This window comes from Bactrocera latifrons, unplaced genomic scaffold (assembly GCF_001853355.1).
Source record: "Bactrocera latifrons isolate USDA-ARS-PBARC rearing strain unplaced genomic scaffold, ASM185335v1 scaffold_5, whole genome shotgun sequence".
Taxonomy (NCBI): domain Eukaryota; kingdom Metazoa; phylum Arthropoda; class Insecta; order Diptera; family Tephritidae; genus Bactrocera; species Bactrocera latifrons.
This window is the reverse complement of record NW_017537156.1, coordinates 2,212,206-2,233,735: the sequence shown is the minus strand read 5'-3', so window position 1 is coordinate 2,233,735 and position 21,530 is coordinate 2,212,206. Positions and strand designations below refer to the sequence as shown.

Below are 21,530 nucleotides of genomic sequence, written 5' to 3'. Positions count from 1 at the left end.
TATATAAAAATGTTCATATTTCAAATTAATTAGCGTAAAAAAAAACAATATTAATATTCTTCCTTATAATTTTGCAGTACTTTATTAAAAAAATATTTTTTTTTATATCAAAGATGAATACATATATACCATTCCAATAATATTCCAAAATTTTCAAAGTAACGGACTGTTTCGGGCACTGGGTATTAACATGCTAGTACTACAAAATTTTTAAATGGTGTTGCATTCGCAATTGAACTTCATGCTTTATAATTAGTTCCATGCTCCTGATATAACTTCACATATTTGCAATGACTGCATCTTTACTGAATTGTATTGTAAATTATTCGAGTTATATGACACTTGAATAGACGTACTACATTGTAGATTAATTATTCGAGTAAAATTTATAATTTTAGCTTAGTGTTAAGATTAATTGGCCGCATTTGAAGCTCGGGTAATTGCATCAAGCCACATGAAGTATTGTATGTATGTATATTATGTTTAATAAATAAAGCATTGGTATAAAATCCGCCATATGTTTAAAAATCTGCAGGTCACATAATACTTATCATTCTCAATTGTGCTTAATTCCTTCAGTTGCCAAAATATTACATCTGCGCATTTCTAATACCAGACTACAAGCACTATACATATATGGTATATATTTCGTGATGTTGAATTGTGAGATTCTTAAAGAATTTTAAAAGTTAGTTTCATTAAAATTTTTCGATTGCAATAAGGCTGCAGCAGTTGAAGTAGAAGCGTTCACTTCCTCACTTTTGCTACTGCCATCATCATTAGTACTACTATTACGTCCAATTCCTACTGTATAAGCCACTACGGTAGCATGATCCAACTTTCCCGGCAGAGCAGCGAAAGCACTACTGTCTACGACACGTTTTCGTGCCGCGCGATGCTGCATGCGATTGAGTTCAACTTCACGTTTAATGCCATCAGGACCCGTTGATAATTTGTAAAATAGTTCACGTTGTTCCAGTGTTTTCCTACGGGCTGATGTGATCATACGAGCAAAATCAATTAATAAATGGCACAGTCGACGAGCTGATGTACAAGGCGAAAATGTTCCATTTATGCCAAAACTCAGCAGATCTTCTAGACGGTAGAGTGTGAGAGCATGTCTTTGCGGTCCAGTCACTAAGGGTAGACCCGAAATAGATTTTGGTATCTTTGGTAAAATGTTGGGAGCAATATGCTGTTGCCTTCCAGCAGAGGGTCCAGTCGTGGAAAGACGTCTTGGTTCTATCACAGTATGCGAACGCATATATTTTGGTCGACTTGGTGCACTAGCTGCAGTACTTACATTAACTACTTCCGGTGAGGGTGATTTTTTGGTGCGCGGTGGCCGCGTTGGTACATTAGTTGGAGATGTTGGCAGTGATTCAGTTTCGCTCCTAGATGGGTTGTGATGTACATGATGTAAACGTGCATAAATAGATGAAGCACTTTTATTTTGTCTTTTTGGTGCTAAATGATGTTGCCCTTGTGATTTACTACTTGGCATAAGTTTTACGTCTGGTGTCCACGCTTCAGCAAATTTCCCTACAACCGGGTCGAAATTGTCGCTAATTCCATCTGACGTTAAAAATACAATATCACCCTTTTCAATGATCGTCATTGATAAAGTTAAGTTACCAAGTTCCGGTTTATTACCATCGGCAGGACCTAGTGCGCCCAATGCATCGCGCATGTCGCGCATTGATGTTATATCATGTGATGCTTGTGTAAACTCACGGACGCCATATTTTTTCGAATATACATATCCCAATGAATCACCCACATTGCATGCGCATACAACGTATTTACCTTCATCAGCTAGCGGTAGTATCACGGCTATTGTCAATGTACTTAGAGAACCACCCACTTCGAGTATGCAGCCGTGACCTTCCCACAAACTTCGTAGGAGACTTACAAATACCTCTGTTGTCGACGCTGCCATACACTCTCGTGCGAGTCCGAAAATAGCACGATCCAAATAGTCAAGGCAACCATGCACAGCCGAACGTGCAGCTAAGCGCGCACCATCACCCCAATTAACTCCGTCAGCAAGCGCCATAGCCGCTGCATCTCCACGTACAACTATACCATAGCAATCAGCTATAGGACTGCCCATAGGCTCCTTTGTTAACATGTTGTTTTCATAGAGTGATACGGAAATTCCATACGCATAATCAGTTTCCATGCGCCAATCAGTTACACCAGCAATAGCATCTGCCATAAAGTTATTGATTTCCTTGTAACTGGTTACGTCACTTTGATTTGAAACCGCTTCACGAAGTAATCGTTCTGTCGTATTATCTAATATAACCTTTGTGGAACTATCAACTTCTGTGGAAGTGTCCTTGGTATCATTTTCTTTGGAATCCTTAATATCAACAGATGCTGATAATGTATTTGTTTTTGTTTTATTCTCCTTCGGAGACGAATTTAATATATTTTTGTTGTTTTGATCATTTGCTGCTTCATTGGTGGTAAATTTTGTGCTCACTAAGCTCACAACAATCGTTGTGGACTTGTTTGCGTTTTCCGTGATTTTCTTGTCATCGGCTTTTGTTAATGGTGGTTTTGGTGATGTATCAGATACCTTTGATGTGTTTAAATCGCTATGTATGTTTTCTGAATGGTTTGGAATTTTATTGGAATTTGTAATACTAGTCCTGGAATTTTTGCGTGAACGCATACCTGATGGCTTATTTGCATTCTGATCGTTGTTTGATGTGACGGCACTATTACTTAATTTACGTGGTGCACCACCATAACGATTGAATTTGTTTTGATTTCGGTTATTAGTGGCAATACTTTTTCGAATCTCGAAGCAGTCATTTTCCTGAGTAGTATCAATGAAATCAATATCGTCTGCGTAACTTGCACTTAAATGCAATTTTGAGCGCTTAATGCCAGTAAGGCCTTCATCAGGACCTGTACTGGCGGCAGTTATATTGGTGGGACCAGTCGCATAGACACCAATTTTAAGATCTGGCAGGTCACTTGGATTTTGCCCATTTGAAATTTGCGGTCCAGGGATAAACTGACGTTCCATGCGTCCTTCTAAATATTTAACTATAAAATTTCCGTCATCTGAAGTTTTATGAACTCCTCTAGGGCTATCGCGAGGTTCAGCAATAAAACTTAATTGACGGAAATATGTTGTGACCTTTTGCCGTAGAGAGGGCATCTTTATGTTTCTTAATTTACCGTTTTACTTTCAATTACTCCGTATTAAGTTTGTAAGCGACTACTTAGGCGAAAAATTATAATTGGGCTGAGATCAATTTAACGTCATTGCACTCTCACTAATTACTACAATTAAGAAAACAAATGCGTCAACGGGGGTTGGTGATATTCGAAAGTCTTTTGTCTGAATAGCTGTTATGCCCCATATGATAATTACGACTGTAAGAAGGAGTTCGTTATTATATTCAATCGTTACATATATGTATATATATAAGTTATACCTGATTTGTATATGTGCATAAAGAAGAGACAAAGGTTTGATTCATTCGCAAGGCCAAGTTTTATTTTCTTTGTAAAACATTGTTTTCGAATTTCCAACGTAGTGGGCGGAGTATTTCATCTGAATATTATGTTTTATTATGAAACCATAATGTTCAAATTGCTGGAAAGACATCGGATATTAATTCATACTCACTGATTAAAAATTTGTTTCCAAAAATAGGTTTACATTCTATTAATAATTTATTTTCAATTACTTTATTATCGATTGTTTTTACTAACTCACTATACGACCAGCTTATTATGAATAAACTGACTTCCGACAGCGTTGCCGTTTCACTGTAATTTTTATTGTCGATATATATCTGACGGGATTTACACTACATAATAACATACAATTTATTAAAAAAAAAAACTCTGAAATGAATTTTGTAAATATTCTTCAGGAACAGCTGTTAACTCCCTTGTTCTGATACTGTCGCATTCGAGGAATCCCTAAAATAACATATGACAACCGCCAGCTTTGTTATATCAGTTGAAAATATCAGATAATTTTAAATTTTATGTTGATTTTCCGACTAATTTTACTGCCAACAATAACTTAGTTATGCCTAAAACAACATAAGAAACTTCAAATCTTCATTTAGAATTGTTTGCTTCCAACATTTGTTTTAAAAAATAAGTTCGAAGTCAGCTTTCGTATAAGTTCGAAGCAAAAGTTGTATGTGAATCAGCTATTATTGTTTATAATTCCATTTGAAATCAAAAATGGTAAGTCTGGCAGCTCGTGCAGTATCAATAATTTTCACTTGTGTTAAATTTGTGTGCCGGTTTTAGAATTCGAGAAAATTTTGCTTGTTATAATAGAACATAGATTTTAATTTATTGATAAACGATTTTCAAAGTTTTACCCTTTAACAATGGCTGATTTGAAATCTGTTTTCCATGAATGGTGCTCAAAAAATAAAGTAGAACCTAAATTTGAGGTTCGTCCGACTGGTAAGAGTGCATAATTGCATTGGCGTAGAGAATCGATTTGTAACTCCATATATTAAACATATTTAAAGGTCCAAAACATCGCCAAAGATTTTTGTGTGAAGTACGAGTGCCGAATTACCCCTACGTGGCGGCAGGTAATTCTACGAACAAAAAAGATGCAGAACGCAATGCAGCTCGTGATTTCATGAGTTTTTTGGTACGTACCGGTAAAGTAAATGCGTCTGATATACCTGCAGACGCAGGAATGGCAGCTATAGCACCTGCAACCAACGCCGATGGGAGTGGGGATAGATATGGTTCGCAACGCAAATTCTTTGATGGTGGGATGGGACCTCAAGACTTGGGTCAGGCTTATCAACCCATAGAGCGTGAGATAAATCCAGTGGATAGAGCACGTGAACAATTGGAAATGAAAGAAGCGGAGTCAGTAGATGTAAATGCAGCCATACATGGTAATTGGACCATCGAGAATGCAAAAGCAAAGCTTCATCAATTCATGCAGATGAATAAAATAACGGCGGATTATAAGTATACGCCTGTTGGCCCAGATCATGCCAGGTAAAATTTTGATTATTTGATATAAAATACATATTCATTACAATATGTATGTATATTCATTTAAATTGATTTATTTTTAAGTGAGCTCATCTCTTCGATTTTAAATCTATAAATCAAAGAGGAAAGCTTCTAATATTTATGTAGTACCTGTGGCAAAATGAAGGCTGGGTGAAATATAGTAACTGCAATTGAAACCAAAAGTGATCAAAACTTTTACATATGTGTGGCAATGTGTGATAATTTGCAAATATATGGTTTTAGTTGGTTGTATGAGACGAGTATTTTCAACCATATTTCAGTTGAAAGTTTTCGCCTATGTTTATTAATAAAAATGTTACATAAAATAATTAATTGGTATCATGGCTATGTACAATTTGTCAAAAAAGAGTTTGCAAACAATTAGTTTATGATGTAAATATAAAGCAGATTAACTACCAATTTTTTTAGTCAGTATATTCAGTTAATGTATTTTTATTATAAAAACTGTATACCTTTGTATTTTATCAACAACTTTTTGACATACTGTATTCAGGACATTACTATATTAGATACTTTTTCTGAGTTGCGAAAAGAAAATGTAAATAAATATATTTATGTCCAAAGTATGTAATAGTATAGTATGTATAGCAATATGAAAACTCTAAATGCTTTTATACCAATGTGATTTATCCTGTATGATTTTTTATAATCCAGTAGCTTTGGGTATATTAAATTTGCAAAGTAACGCACAGTGTCACAATACTTAAAAGGCATTCTTCTAAGGCCTATATTCACCACGCCGCAATAAATTGCCATTGGTAAGTAAATTATATAAAAAATTTAAAAAAAAAAAATAACCATAAAATGCTGTTTGATATTCCTACATTTTACAATTTAAATAAATATCTATAATTTTAAATTACATATACATATATATTTTAAAAATGTAATACATTACTAGATAGATATTAGAGTCCTTCATCGTATTTGTTGCCACAAAATAGTCACCAAAAAGTTTGGAGAATGGTACCGGAACAGTTAAAATCGAGTGTTTCGCAGCTCGGCTGCCAAAGCTGTTTTTATAGACTCGTTAAAAATGTCTACAAAATTTCTAAAGTAAAATTTTTATTATTATAACTTACAAACGGAAAAAAAAATTAATATATAAAATATCTTGTCCTACGCATAGAAAATCGAAACATCTTAAATTTAGTAATTAACATAATTTGAATTTATATCCTTTTATTTGTTCATAATAATAATATCAATAAATTTGTTTAGGAGCTTTATGGCTGAAATGCATATTTTCGTGCGTCAACTAAAACGTACAGTTACCGCACGTGAAACTGGTTCCAATAAACAATCGGCGAGCAAATCGTGCGCTTTGTCTTTGGTACGCCAACTTTATCATTTGGGCGTAATTGAGGCTTTTAGTGGCACATTGAAGCAACGCAAGGACGATGCGGATATGAAACCATATCCGGTCAAAATCTCTGAAGATTTAATGCAAAAAGTGGAAGAATGCATTCGGGACCTTGATCTACCAGTTATAAATCCTTACAATATTAAAGCGGAAAATGAGAATACTGGTGTTAGCTTACTCGTAAGTAATATTTATTTATAAAAAAATTATATATATAATTTTTTGTTATATTTCCAAGATCCCTAACAATAGGGAAGCAAGAAATCAAAACGACGATGCCTCTCAAATGCAGGGTTCAGTTATACCTTGGGCTCCGCCACAACCGAATTGGAATGCGTGGAATGCTTGTAATATTGATGAGGGTTACTTGGCTACTGCCACTTTAGATGACCTCTGCGAAGATCTCGAAACAACTTCGAAAGAAAAGCGAATGAATAATGCAGAACTGCAAAAATTCATTGAGTTTCGTGAATGCCTCCCCATAGCGGCTATGCGCAATGAAATAATGTCCAACATACATGAGCATCCTGTTGTTATCATACGCGGTAATACTGGTTGCGGCAAAACTACACAAATTGCGCAATATATATTGGAGGATTACATTGCATCCGGTCAGGGTGCCTTCTGTAATATTTATGTGACGCAACCACGTCGTATTTCAGCTATTTCGGTGGCAGAACGTGTCGCAGCCGAGCGTTGCGAGAATCTTGGCGAAGCGGTTGGATACTCAGTTCGTTTCGAAACGGTGACACCACGCCCCTATGGCGCCATCTTATTCTGTACTGTCGGTGTGCTCTTGCGCAAACTGGAAGGCGGTTTACGCGGCATCTCACACATTATTGTAGATGAAATTCACGAGCGCGATGTAAATAGTGACTTTTTATTGGTCATACTACGTGATATGGTGCACACATATCCAGATTTACATGTCATTCTGATGTCTGCTACAATTGATACAACATTATTTTCGGAGTATTTCGGTAAATGCCCCGTTTTAGAAATTCCCGGTCGTGCTTTCCCCGTGCAACAATTCTTCTTAGAGGATTGTGTAGAAATGACAAAGTTTATGCCGACACCTGAATCGCGCAAGAAGAGCAAAGATCGCGATGACGAGGAGAAATCTGTAATTGCTGAGAATGGTGAAGATCCAAATGAACAAAATTTGAACAAAGTTTGCGACGCAAAATATTCGCAGCAGACCAAAACGGCAATGGCATTGTTGTCCGAATCCGAGTGTTCGTTTGAATTGATCGATGCGCTTTTGGTGCATATTAAATCGAAGAATATACCGGGAGCTGTGCTTATCTTTTTACCTGGCTGGAATCTAATTTTTGCTCTGATGAAGTATTTGCAGAACTCACAGTTCGGCGGACCACAATTTCGCATCTTGCCATGCCACTCGCAAATTCCACGAGAGGATCAACGAAAAGTGTTTGAGCCAGTGCCAGATGGCGTAACAAAGGTAAAATTAATATATTTATTCCATTGTTGAAACTATTTTTTATTGAAATTTTTTTTCGCTGTTTTTTCATTCAGATCATATTGTCCACCAACATTGCCGAAACGTCTATAACAATTGACGATATTGTTTTCGTCATTGATATCTGCAAGGCGCGTATGAAGATGTTCACCTCACACAATAACCTCACAAGTTATGCCACAGTCTGGGCAGCCAGATCGAATTTGGAGCAACGCAAAGGTCGCGCTGGTCGCGTTCGACCGGGTTTCTGTTTTACCCTTTGCTCTCGTGCACGTTTTCAGAGACTTGAGGAGAGCATGACACCTGAGATATTTCGTACGCCATTACATGAATTGGCACTTTCTATTAAACTGTTGCGTCTTGGTTCTATTCATCAGTTTTTATCTAAGGCCTTGGAGCCACCTCCATTGGATGCCGTTATCGAAGCTGAGGTGCTTTTACGCGATATGCGCTGTTTGGATGATAATGATGAGTTGACACCGTTGGGGCGCATTTTGGCTCGTTTACCTATTGAGCCACGACTTGGTAAAATGTTAATATTAGGCTCAGTGTTTGGCTGCGCGGACATATTGGCGAACATGGCCTCATACTCGAGCACTTTCTCCGAGATATTTGCGTTAGACATTGGGCAACGACGTTTGGCAAATCATCAGAAACTATTGGGCGGTCGCAAGTGTTCTGATCATGTTGCTATGATAGTTGCTACACAGATGTGGGAAAAGGCCAAAAATCGTGGCGAAGAGGAGGAGATAAAATTTTGCGAGTGGAAGGGGTTGCAGTTGTCAACTATGCGCGTTATGTCCGAGGCTAAAGGTCAACTTTTAGATTTGTTGCAGCAAACCGGTTTTCCAGAGGAGTCAATGATATCGTATAAAGTGGATGCGAATAATGATGATCCGGTTTTGGATATGGCTACTGCATTGCTTTGTTTGGGTTTGTATCCAAACGTTTGCGTACACAAGGAGAAACGTAAGGTTTTGACAACGGAGTCCAAGGCTGCACTTTTACATAAGACTTCGGTAAATTGCAGCAACTTGGCTGTCACTTTTCCTTATCCGTTCTTCGTATTTGGCGAGAAGATAAGAACTCGTGCTGTATCCTGCAAGCAGATGACAATGGTGGCGCCACTACATTTGCTGCTCTTTGGTTGTCGCAAAGTAGACTATATCAAAGACAATATAGTTCGGCTAGATAATTGGCTTAACCTTGAAATGGATCCCCAACATGCTGCCGCAGTGGCAGCGCTGAAACCGGCTATTGAAACTCTAATCACTATTGCATGTGATAGACCAGATGAAATTGGTCAACTCGAAGAGCCACAAGCGAAGCTAATAAATGTTGTAAAGGAGTTATGTGTTATGAATGCTGGTGATTACAACATTACCAGGGAGGCTGGTGTGCTACCCTTCCAAAGTCGACAAGGTGGTGGCGGTGGCCATAGTGGTGGTCCACCGAGTAAGCGTGGACGTTTCGATGGCGGCAGTGGTTATAGTGGTTGGAACCGTGGTGGCGGAGGCAGCAATTGGGGCTCAGGTGGTGGTGGCAACTGGGGCCGCGGTGGTTTTGGACGAGGTAGTGGAACAAACCAATGGGGACGCTACGGAGGTGGTGGCAGAGGCAGATTTTAAGACTTTACATATTTTGTAAAAGATAACATCGCAGAATATTTATTCTCGTATTATAGTATTTAATTGCTAATAAAAAGTATATTTATGACAATATATATTCTAATTTTAAATTATACAATATTTTCTTGTGTCAAATCAAAATAACGATATTTAATACAGATTACGTTCTAGCCTATAACTATTATTGCTGATTTCGTGTTTTCGAAAATTGTTCTTCACAATATGTGCTGCAGTAGAAGCGCTTGGCATGTATGTATGTCGCTTCTTCCTGACAATTGCGGCACCAACGTTTTCTTTTGATATCCACCTCCTCTGTCTGTAGCTGACGTAGGCGCTGTTGCAGATGAGCAATTTCTGCTTCGAGCTCCGCAGTTCGCTGATGAATCCGTGGCCAAAGATAGTGCGCCACTCGTGATTCATCGTTGATTCTTTCAATCAATGCTTTGGTTTGTTTAACGCTTAAGTTTGACGGCCTACGAATTTTTAAATGATAACGACGCAACTTTAAACATGGCGTTTTCGTTATAAAGGTGTTATTTTCGACAAATTTCTTTGAATGTAATTTTTTCGACATTAAGGGTCTGGTTTTGCGTTTGGGGAATGCCGAGACTGTATTTCTTCTTTTGGGCTTCCTTTTCACCGGTTTGGACCAATTAGAAGCGGTATCCGTGGAAGTGACTATAGACATAGTTTCGCTTAAACCGGTATCGTAGTATTGCATTCTGCAATTTTCTTAATAAGAAATACAATATTAAATTTATTTTCCAAAGACTACTACTAATTGAAATTATTTTAAGGTTATGAGTTGCCAAATATTGTTTTTAGAAACGAATAAGAATGCCCAACCTTATATAATTGCACTCTATTCTTTCTGCATTTATTGTAGTTTAAAGCAGAGCAATTATTAACAACACCAAATTAAATTGGGAAAAGGATTTTTGTGGGATTTTGTTTTGAACGCAGCTGGCATCATCGATGTGGTTTTTGCAATTCCTTTCTCCTTTTCTACTTTCATCCTATTGCAGTGCTTGGAAAATAATGCTGCTGATAGGAAGTATATTCAATTGTGCAGTGAAAATTTGTTAAAATTCGGTTTATTTTTAATGAAAAGGGTTTGAAGAGTTCGAACGCAATGTAAAACAATAAAGCGCTTAAAAATATATAAATAATTTAGTGAAATTAGTGGATTCGGTGAAAAATTAACCTTTGCACCGTTGCCAGGACGAAAAATCGATAGTCGCAGACGGTGATTTGTGAAAATTCATTTTTTAGGGCATTTAACTGCATAATGGTAGGCCTACTGGATCCTTTGAAATATGGAGAACATTTTTATGAGTTATACACTAGTAATACTCGACGGTAAGTGAAATTTTACTAAATATCCAGTAAGAAAATATCGAGGCTGTGCTGACTGGACATTGGGCAGTGAAATATTGATTTTTCCCATGCATGCGTGACAATCAACCCTTAAATTACGTCAAGGCTATTGACATCTGCCAGTCAGCTGTAGTGCAACGCAGCTGCCAACTGGAATGCACGAAAATGGTCAAAACAAAGATACGCCGATAAGTGGTTTGTAGGTCAAAAAGCCGGAAAGTCGTACACAGCTGTTTTTGTTTACACTTTCCACGGAATAACTGGGTAAAGGAAGCCGGGTTGATTGTTTATGTTTAGATTTTTATCCAAGGTCGCGGAAGGCCAATGACATGCATTTTTGCATGTGCGCACGTGACATCAAAATAAAAAGGGAAATGAGAGATTTTATTTACGTATAGTATAATATGTATCACGAACATATGTTGATAAGACGAAGTAAGAAAATAAGATACATAAATATGTATGTATGTATTTTACAATGTGCTGTTATCACAGTTTACGAAGTCATTATTTATTACTAATTTTCTAATTATGTGGATAATATTAATTAGTGGATGGTTTTTTCCAGAAAACTTCAAAATGATCGTAAATCATTGTCTAAACGAAAAAATAAAGATAAGAAAGCCGCCGCACTTGCTGCAGCGGCAGCAGTGCTTGAGGGCAACGCAGGTGCCATTGTAAATCCAATGGATCCACCGATTATAAAAGATCATTTGGTATTATTTCCTACTTTTCCCGTGGCACATATAGAACTTGAAGCCAATGCATCGAAATTCGCAATTTTCGCCGTGATACGCTCCACTGTCCTGGAAGCAGAGACACGTTATGCACTATTTCAAGATAGCAAGGGTTCTTTGCGTCGCTTACACAATTTAAGTTCCTCTTGTTGTCTGGTTTGTGCCGGAACCTGTATGACAACTAATCTGCTTGACTGCTCTTGTCACAGCATGTTGTCAACAGCAATTAATGGCGCCAATGTTAGCAATGGATTGCTAGTGGAAAAACGTTCTCGACATGATTCTGCGAACAGTGATGCCGAGAGTGAGTCTGAAGAAGTTACTGAGAAAGAGTTTACACTTGTGCGTGTACCATTGATTGTGGGTGCAGGATTGCGCAGTCTTTTCGAGCTAATCGCTGAAGCGCGTCACATACAACCCATGTTATGTACGAAGGCACTTAGAGCATTACTAGATGTCATACAAGGACAACAGCCGGAATCATTTAAATTGGAACCTGATGATTTGATAAATCCGCTATATGATTTGTTGCTCGACTTAACCACTATGCCAGCAGCCCTTGTCGCCAATGCGACTACTGAAGCCAATTGGTCGGCAATGGCTTGCGCAGCTCTGATTGGACTTTGTATTGCACGCGGCGATACCGGAAAAATACTGAAGGCTATAGCGGCCATGTTGATGTCGCCCAAACAGTTGTCTACACAAATAATACAGTTACCTGCCGTACTATCTTCGCTACAGAGGACTGTTATGAGTGCCGCGCTGAATAAACCCACAAGACCAGATTTTCACACTCATGGCGTGCCCTTAAACTCGCTTATCGATGAGGTTCATTATAATTTTTCATATAGCATACAATTGTTTATGGATTTCATGAAAAATTTCTTTACAGTTCAACTTAAAAACATCGGCCGCTGCAAGCGGCAACCTTTACACTCAACCTGCAATGGCATCAGATGGCACATATCTATATCTGCTGCTTGGTAGCTCGTTGCTTAAAATCGGCACTGGTTTTAGCGGTTCATTTAAAGGGCACATTTATGCACAAAATGATGAGTTTACCAAGGAAAGATCTGGTTGGCTGGGTAATTTTGGCGGTAACCTCTACTTTCGACGCAATGTCAAGCGTTCAGCCGACCATTTGCACCTAGTTAATAAAGAGACGCTGACCATAAAGGGTATAAACTCTGTTAATCTTGTACCCATACGAGAGGGATTCAATTATGTACTTTTCACCGATGAAGATTCGATCAATGCGATCTGCACTAATAGAGATGTAAGTGGAAAATATATACGTAATTAAATTTTTTTTATAAAACTACAAATTATACACATCTTTTCCCAATTAGGACACGCTTGTTGTGAAAAAACTCAATTTCAATAACTCCAATACTTATGGCAGCGATGCGTCTCCACCCTTCGAGCTGCCTTTGAAGTTGGCTCGTAAGAAGTTTCGTACTCTCGGCTATGCCGCTTTCGAAGATGAAGTGCTCAATCAAAACCAAATACAAAAAATACAATCCTCATACAATATTTTCGAGCCGAAATTACCCAGTGATGTTGAGATACAGGGTATCGTATGCGGCAAAGAGTTCGGTTTGGTGCGTGCATCGAATGGCAAGGTGTACTATTATGGTAAATCAGCATCGTTGGGCTTGAAATCAATTGGACGCACGCCCACCATGAAAATGACTGAGTTGATTATTTCGAAAGTTTCGAATATTGTGCATATCGCCGTTGGACACGATGGTATACACGCTTTGTTGGTAAATGATGACGGTACTGTTTACTTTACGGGTCAGTATAACATTTCACTATTTCAACATAAAATAGTTACAAAGCATTTGACTTAAAGGTACTGCACGTCGTGGCGAAGACGGCGACTCTTCAAAGAATCGTCGACAACCAAAAGCAGTGAAGCCCAAAAAAATGTCAAAAATCGATGGTCATGTAGTCATACATGCGGCCTGCAATAACGGCACATCCGCTTTTGTCACGAAGACTGGCAAATTGATTATGTTCGGCAAGGATACGGCGCATTGTGATGCCAGCGGCTGTGTAAGCGATTTCATTGATCAGCACATAACGAAGGTGGCACTGGGTAAAGCCCATTGCGTGGCGCTGAATTCGAAGGGACAGCTCTTCACTTTTGGTCTGAATAATAAAGGGCAATGCGGCCGTGTATTCAGCAAATCCAGCAAAGACAATTGCATATCTTTACAAGGTGGCGGCAGTGCTTCAGGGGTGGGAACAACTGGTGACCCTGATGGGAAAAGTTTGTTGGGTAGCAAGAAGTTAAAGTTCGATTTTTCGACGCTCTGTGACTACGACGATCATCAGTTGGTACAGGGCCAATGTCGTGTTTGCGTGATGTGTCGCGAATGCACCGGCTACAATGTCTCGTGTGTGTCAACGTTGAACGTGCCCGTGGAGGAGCGTTTACCGGGCGCGTAAGTGCAGCAAATACATTAATTTTTTATTTTTATACCCTGAGTGAAACGTCGAATACCCTATAAAATATGTGTATAAATGATAGGAAAATCATAGGAAAAAGCTGAGTCTATTTAGCTATGCCTGTCTGTATATACGTGAACTACGTACGGCTTTCTCTCCGAACTTTCTCGCTTCGGAACTTAACACTCTCCCCCACTAAAACCACAGCGCCCATATTCACACACTGAACGAAGGAATACAGACATGACCATAATTTTGCAGTTGATGACGTTAAGATTCCGACCGTCAATAACATTTTAGGTCTGACTTTCGACAATCTGTGTTCCTTCGATTATATTATATACAGAGCCGCAACAAAATCCTCAAATCGCTAGCCGGCAGCACACAGAAATGTTGTTGACAACTTACAACTCAATCTTCCGGCCGGATTGCGCCGCGCCAATATGGCCGCCTGGATACCGTGAAACGCATACGAGAAATCGCAAGACTTGTCAGAACACTGCAATCCGAACTACGTCAGGATGCCTCTTGATGTCTCCTATCGAAAACCTGCATAGTGAATCCCGTATGCTCCCAGTTAAAGAGCTTTATGAACTCCTCTTCAAGCAGCTCCCGCTGGGGTACCTTCGCAGAAATCATCACTGCAGATATCTGTCTGAAAGCGGAAACGCATTCTCCGAACATCAAGAGGTCATTGCTCAAGTACGTCAACAACTTCAACGACATCAAACAACCGACAAACCGTCAAGACTAAATTCCGACAAGTGCTGACCGCATTCACTGTGGAGCTATTAACACCTTCACCGACTCCCTCTCTGTTAATGGCGTAATTGGAGTCAAACCACCACCCATTGCAGACGAAAAGCTCGAGTTACCGAAACGTTGCAGATTCAACTTCTACTTATCCAAAATCGACCCTGACATATCAAATATATGTCCAGCGTGCAACGAGTCCCCGCATGAAACTAACCACCTCTTGAATGCCCTGCTAACCCTACACATCTGACACCCCTTTCCCTATGGTCCGACCCCGACGAAACATCACGTTTCCTGGGCCTATCGTTGGATGGCCTATATAAGAACTTATCTGAACTTTACTACCATAACGGAGACTATATAACCATTACAACAACAGCAATCGGTTAAAATACCCTTTTTTTTATAGAAAACTGTTTTCTTTCACAAGGTATTTTATTGAAATTTAGCATAGTTATTATTCAAGGCAACGCCACAATCCCCAAACATATTGTTCAGATCGCACCACTGTAGCAGATAGCTGCCGGGTCAAAGTAACGGGAATGGAGTCGGATTTTAATTCGAACAAGGACTGTGAACTGGGCATCATTCCTCGAATTTATTTCAGGAGTCAAGATAAACTTAAACTAAGATTTACCGATCTAAACGGGGTTATATCTCCGATAACAGTCCAGATAAATTCCGGGTCAAATATCGTTTTTCTTATCAAGTACTTTTAATTGGACTTGAAGGATGTATATGTGACCTGGTCTACGAAAAGGGAGCTAGCTTGCGAAAACTAGTTTTCTGGGAAACAGCTGTTAAAAATCTCATCTTCCATCCGAATCAACTAAAAAGTGAAAATTGATTTTTTGGATTTTTTGACACCTAAGCCCCCTTTCCGTAGACCAGGTCACATATATTAAACGGTGAAGGATATTGTAGCTTCTGTGCAGCCGAAGTTAACGTTTTTCCGGTTTTTCTTACTAATAAAGCCATTGCTATTTTAGAATTTGTCCTTGTGGTCACGGCGATGCTGGCTGTTCCAAATGTGGACTCTGCTCCACATGCATCTCGCTGCAGGAGGCTGAAAATGATGCCAACAAGGATAATAAACAGCTACAAAGTGAGTTGAATCGTCAACGCTCGAAGAGCTTGATAATGCGTCGCAAGGAAAAGAAATCAGGTGCGGAGGAGAATGTTGGCGCGCAAGCAACAGACGCGGACAAAGATCCACCACGCGTTGCACCGTTGGCACCACAAATGCTCAATTTGCCGAGTAGCTCGCCGGTGGTGCAAGTGTCTTGCGGCCTGCATCATACCGTGGTGCTCACGTTGTCCGGTGAGGTGTACACATTTGGCAGCAATCAATATGGTCAGTTGGGCACTGGCGATTTGCAGCCGGTTAACGGTCCGGTTAAGGTTAATGTGCAAGGCGCGATTAGTCAGGTGAGCGCCGGCAGTAATCACACTGTGCTGATGACCTACAAGGGTATGGTGTACACTTTTGGCAATTACCAAAAAGGTCAGTTGGGCCGATTGCCCAATGATTTTCCCCGCGATAAAAGCACAAGCGTGGGTGCTGAGGATGTGTGCGCAACAACAAACAAAGCGGCGAGTAGTGAGCACAGCGGTGCTAGCACAGTTGCTGGTGGTGGAACAAAGGACGGCGTCATTGCGAATTTGCTGACACAGCGCCAGAAATTCCTGTGGCACTGTGCGCCAGGCGCGGTTTTGTAAGTGAACCACTTTGATATTTCCACTAATCATTGGCTAATAAAATTTTTTTTTATATATTTGGGATGTGCAGCGGCTTGGGTCCAAGTTTCGGCAAGAAAGCTACGTGGATTGGCGCCAGCGGCGATCAAACATTTATCAAAATCGATGAGTCGCTCATCACTACACACATATTACCGAAAGTGAATGTGGTTGCCAATAAGAAAACAATTTGTAAGTGCATGAAGTAACTCAATTTGTTACTAAAACCATAATTTTCTTACCACTTTTGTAAAAATAGTGCTCATTCCAACCATACCACTTACGTTCCATACACTCTCGATTAATCGCCGTGACGGCAGCTGCACCGCTCACTACCGCAATCAAATCAATTTCGTACAGCTCATACAAAATAGCAATGCCAAGGTAATGCCGGAGCTAAATCAAAATATCGCCGCAAGCGCCGGTGCTTCAGCAGTGGCCAGCAGCGCACCCGGTGTGCCGGCGTCGCCTCTACAGCCCGCTGTTGCTGGCGCCATAAACGAGCAGATGTCGCGTAGCATGCACGAGGCGCGTAATCAAATCTTTGATTTGCACGACAATCAGCAGGGCGAACAACAGCAACAGCGTCGCCGTCAACGAGTGCGTGAGCAGGCGAAGAGTCCCGCTGCCGGCGGCGCCTCGGCGAGTGGCAGTGTTGCGTTGGACAGACCGCAGCCGCAAATTGCATTCGCTCTGGATCCTCACTACAACGTTTTGTGGGTGTACGACGGTGGCGCGCGCAAGCTCCAGTGCTATAATGTGTTGGCCAGCGAGATCGCCAATTGTGGTGCTGTAAGTGGTGAAGTGAATTTTGCGAATTCTCTTGAGACATTGAAAATTTGTTTCTTTGCAGAATTCATCGAATTTCCGTGCCATATTATCGCCGGAGCTGGCATTGCCTAATAAGGCCGAAGCGCGCATATCGCGCTCGCAAGCTTCGCTAAATTTGCTCGCATGTCTGGACATACTCACTTCGGCCCAAGAAGCAATGTAAGCGAACTTATACCTTTAGCTTTATTTTTTTCTGAAAGTTTTAGTCAGCTTATAAAATATGTAAAAGTTATGCATAACGGTATACAAATTAAAGTAAAATCTGCAGAGTTTTTATTATTAAACGACCTTTCTTTTATTCCATATTCATTTCTAATCCTTTAATCATATACTTTTTTTTTAAATTTTTTTAATTTGTATTTAATTGTTTTAAATTGTATTCTATTTTTTTCATTTTTTTTCTTTCTTTTAATTTTTTTTATATTTTTATAATTTTTTTTGTTTTTTATTTTTCTAATACGATTGTAAAGAGACTTTAAGCCTTTTCGCATGTTACATAAATTAATTTAGTACGTTAAGATTATATTGACAAGCTAGTTTTTGCTCGTCTTCCCCATTTTGTCTTTTTTATATTCCTTAAAATTCTTCAGGTGATTGCTATTTTATCAATGCAAACAACCAAATTTACAGTGGGGACAACAACCCGCACAGTTAACACAGTGAACTCAATTTGATAGCGATTAAGAAATAGGCTCAATGTCTGCTAAGCAGTAATCTATCAGTTAAGTTCTAGTTAACTTAACCAAAACTGCTTCTTTCGGTAAATAACCTGTTTTTAATCTAACTACCTGTGCGAAAAGGCTATAAAGTCAAGATCCCGTTATAGTCTAAAGAACAAGGTACTTATACATATACCATAAAGCAATACTCAGACCGATCTGGATGTATGGAGTTTCAATCTGGTGTTGATTTTAAAGTCCTTGTCCCGATAAAAATCCGGGTCCTTAGACGCGATGTCGTGCGAACGGAGAAGAAAGTAGTAGTAGTTAGCTCTCTCGACTCACTCATTCTTTAGACCATCCTATTCGATTCAACTGATCTCAATTTCATTTTTGTTTCATTGTACTTCTACATGATTGGTTTTGCCAACAAATTTAATCTTTACTACTTTAATAACAATGTGGATTTTAAATAAAACTGAATATTATAAAAATATATAAATTTTTTTCTAAAAAATAAATTATTGCTTTAATACACTCCACAGTCCAACTTGTTTCGAGGAGTCTGCACCTAAGCAACAAAATCAAACCAAAGAAGCTTTGAATAACGAGTATCAGATAGTCAACCGTTTTGATAATTTCGGTGGAGGCTGGGGCTACTCCGGGCACAGCGTCGAGGCTATACGCTTCTCTGCCGATACTGATGTCATGATTTGTTAGTACTCTTACATAAATCTCTTACTTGTTACTCAATCATATCGTCATCCAAATCAAAATTTTCAAACAACAGGTGGCTTTGGCATGTTTGGCGGCCGCGGCGAGTACACTTGCAAATTGAAACTTTTCGATCTGGGCACCGACGGCGGTGGCTACGAGAAGGAGGGCGTACTCATTAGTGAAACCAAAGAGGTGCCGTTTGAGTGTGCTGCGCGAAGTAAGCATCACATTATGCTGCCCAAAGCGATCAATGCTGCGGCCGGACGCTGGTATTTAATATGGGCTCGCATCGCTGGACCCTCCTCCGATTGTGGTTCTTGCGGTCAGGCTTCGGTGACCACCGAAGATCAAGTGGTATTTACATTCAAGTCATCGAAGAAGGCCAACAATGGCACCGATGTGAATTCCGGTCAAATACCATCGATTCTCTATCGCCTCATAACGCAAGAATCGAAACAACCAACAGCACCAGTCGATGTGGATCCAGTGCAGAAGATTACAAAATCCTTTGCCAACACAGTGAGCAAGGAGTGCTTTGAGAGTTTAGTAGTGTTGCTAAACTGGTCGTGGGAGACATTCAAAACAAATTTGCGCGAACAACGCGAAAAGAGCCGCCAACTACAGGTGAAGCAATCGTTGTCCTATTTGATCTATGTGAACAAGTCCTGTCTGCGCTTGTTGCGAAAATATACAAATGAAATTTATCCACAACGCGCCTCAGAAACCTTTGCCAACACACTGACCGCGACGAGCATTGCTAATGCCCTCACGAAACTACAGACGCGCACAGGAAAGTCGGCCGATGGTAAAGGTGCGTAACTTTTGAGTTTTGAAGTTGATTTAGCTCTTCTGTTAAGATTACGTCCAAACAATCTAACTTCGTGAACACTATTTGCAGATAAAAATTCCAAAACCGCCCTGAGCAACTCTGCCTCCATGGTAATTGCGAATAACGTTGCCAAGTATTTTGGTGAGACATCTGCTGCAGCGACCACATCGTTAACAGGCGTTGCCAATGGCCTTTCGTCCACCCGCAAGCCCAACATGGAGAATATACAACTGGCCGAGTGCATAGGAAATGTGCGTGCACTGCTGATTAGCATATTTTGTGATGATATTTTCAAAGATATTTGCAACGAGAGGGGTGAGTACCTCAAATAAGTACCTCCACAAAACCATATTATTTAAAAAATCTCTAGTGTGTTAAGATGCGTTCCCAGTACAGACCGATTGTTCTTAGGCAAGACAAGAAAACATTGATTTAGATTATCGTAGATTAGAATTAACTGATCTGTGCACTGCGACTTGAGCATCTTTTGCACAGACTCACGTAGGACTATGTACTCTGACGAATTCCACGATCTTGCGAGGCGTCTTTGTAACCCTTCAGATATATGGATCCAAGGGTTTTCTTCCTGCGTCTGAAGATGGCTACGCCACGGCCTGCTCTGTGACCTGAGTTCTATTGTGCTTTTCTCTCTTTTGGACAGACTCACGTACGTTCAGTTCACTGCTGAATTCCGGTATCTTAGATCGATGAATTGATTGTGCCCTCTAATTCGTTCACATTATTTCGTTCAATCCTAAAGCTCTTAGAAAATCTGGTCTCTTTTACCATGTGAGGGCTTATATTTATCTGCTATTTCGTTTCCTCCAAAACCTGTATTTTCCGGAACCCAAAACAGCCGAACTTTATTCTGTTTGCCTACTACTCTTCCTGATTTACCGTTTAATATTGACCATATTTGATTACCCCACTTGGAACCAAATAGTTATCATTCATATCTAATAGAAGGTCCATGAAACGACCTGTTTCGATGGAGTCGGGCCATGGGGACACTTTCGAGGACTCTATATGCAGGACTTATGTTGAATATATCAGATTCTTATATGAATTTCTGAATAAGTTGAAATTAGGCAAACTTGAATTCTTGTTCTGGGTGCAGGATTGCATCCACGAACGTGATCGCTGGGAGAAAGTCGGTAAAGATATAATAGCTCCAATGTAAATGGCATTTTATACCTATCTGGAATTGAACGATAGGGGAGTTGAAACGCAGAATGTTGAATGTAACGTCTAATACTTTGGGCTTAACTGTCGACATTTTGTATTCGTCGGCAAAAATGTTAGGGTCGAGTCTGTACTTATTTGTAGTAGAGTCGCTTTGGATTTATCAGGGAAGAGTGTTAAGTTCCTTGCAGCGAACAAGCGGAAAGGCCAACAACGGTCACATCTACCCTTTAAACTTCCGTTCCCATGATAGTCCGATCTACGCTAGCTGACCGGACTCGTATTTTTATCCGGTCAAGGACTGCCAACCCGGGATTCCTTCAATTTACTTCAATAATGTTTTTTGCCATTACAACAACATTGCTTTAAAATTTTTCCAATGCTATATACTCAAATCTTCGTCAATTGCGAGAGCAACTTTACGTTCGCTGCCTCCAAAACTTTTTATTTTTTTGATTATTTACTACTTTTTTTTTAAATTTCAGGCTTCGCTATGGTCTTGGAAATACTAGAGGAATGTCACATAAGCTTCGTGGCTTGCTTTGATGCTTTCTACCCGACATCGTCACTGAAGTGGAACTGTCTCTGTGATCTGCTCTCACAAATGGATAAAGTAAGACTTAAAGCTTTTGCAATTACCATATTTTGATTTGGTAATTATACTCTCGCAACAAAGCTGCTAAAGAGAGTATTATAGTTTTGTTCACATAACGGTTGTTTGTAAGTCCTAA

At 39.6% G+C, this 21,530-nt stretch overlaps 3 protein-coding genes across 6 annotated transcripts in view; 2 read left to right on the top strand and 1 right to left on the bottom strand.

Annotated features, from left to right (window-relative positions):
* Window positions 1-260: 260 nt before the first annotated feature.
* On the bottom strand, window positions 261-3,787 carry LOC108973730 (PP2C-like domain-containing protein CG9801). 2 transcript variants are annotated; one of them, XM_018941184.1, is made up of 3 exons: window positions 3,711-3,787; window positions 3,456-3,616; window positions 261-3,393 (listed from the first exon to the last, which is right to left on the bottom strand). In XM_018941184.1, exon 3 carries the CDS (start codon window positions 3,173-3,175, stop codon window positions 683-685), a length of 2,493 nt encoding a protein of 830 aa, XP_018796729.1. In that variant the 5' UTR covers window positions 3,176-3,393; window positions 3,456-3,616; window positions 3,711-3,787; the 3' UTR covers window positions 261-682. The 2 variants fall into 2 exon arrangements, with proteins under 2 accessions (XP_018796729.1, XP_018796730.1); XM_018941185.1 differs by having other exon boundaries at window positions 3,456-3,574; window positions 3,650-3,757.
* A 461-nt stretch (window positions 3,788-4,248) lies between these two features.
* On the top strand, window positions 4,249-9,613 carry LOC108973751 (dosage compensation regulator). Of its 2 annotated transcripts, XM_018941222.1 has the most exons (5): window positions 4,249-4,452; window positions 4,521-5,010; window positions 6,271-6,592; window positions 6,651-7,874; window positions 7,949-9,613. In XM_018941222.1, exons 1-5 carry the CDS (start codon window positions 4,374-4,376, stop codon window positions 9,518-9,520), a joined length of 3,687 nt encoding a protein of 1,228 aa, XP_018796767.1. In that variant the 5' UTR covers window positions 4,249-4,373; the 3' UTR covers window positions 9,521-9,613. The 2 variants fall into 2 exon arrangements, with proteins under 2 accessions (XP_018796767.1, XP_018796769.1); XM_018941224.1 differs by lacking the exons at window positions 4,249-4,452; window positions 4,521-5,010 and adding an exon at window positions 5,741-5,807.
* Window positions 9,614-10,532: 919 nt separating this feature from the next.
* Window positions 10,533-21,530, top strand: part of LOC108973702 (E3 ubiquitin-protein ligase highwire) — a 148,698-nt gene continuing 137,700 nt past the window's right edge. For both annotated transcript variants that reach the window (XM_018941126.1, XM_018941127.1), the window contains exons 1-13: window positions 10,533-10,879; window positions 11,466-12,462; window positions 12,527-12,910; window positions 12,984-13,431; window positions 13,490-14,084; window positions 15,834-16,559; window positions 16,634-16,773; window positions 16,841-17,373; window positions 17,435-17,571; window positions 18,617-18,786; window positions 18,862-19,599; window positions 19,687-19,932; window positions 21,285-21,412. In XM_018941126.1, coding sequence (XP_018796671.1) covers window positions 10,809-10,879; window positions 11,466-12,462; window positions 12,527-12,910; window positions 12,984-13,431; window positions 13,490-14,084; window positions 15,834-16,559; window positions 16,634-16,773; window positions 16,841-17,373; window positions 17,435-17,571; window positions 18,617-18,786; window positions 18,862-19,599; window positions 19,687-19,932; window positions 21,285-21,412 — 5,313 coding nt within the window. In that variant the 5' untranslated portion in view covers window positions 10,533-10,808. The remainder of the gene's footprint in view (window positions 10,880-11,465; window positions 12,463-12,526; window positions 12,911-12,983; window positions 13,432-13,489; window positions 14,085-15,833; window positions 16,560-16,633; window positions 16,774-16,840; window positions 17,374-17,434; window positions 17,572-18,616; window positions 18,787-18,861; window positions 19,600-19,686; window positions 19,933-21,284; window positions 21,413-21,530) is intronic.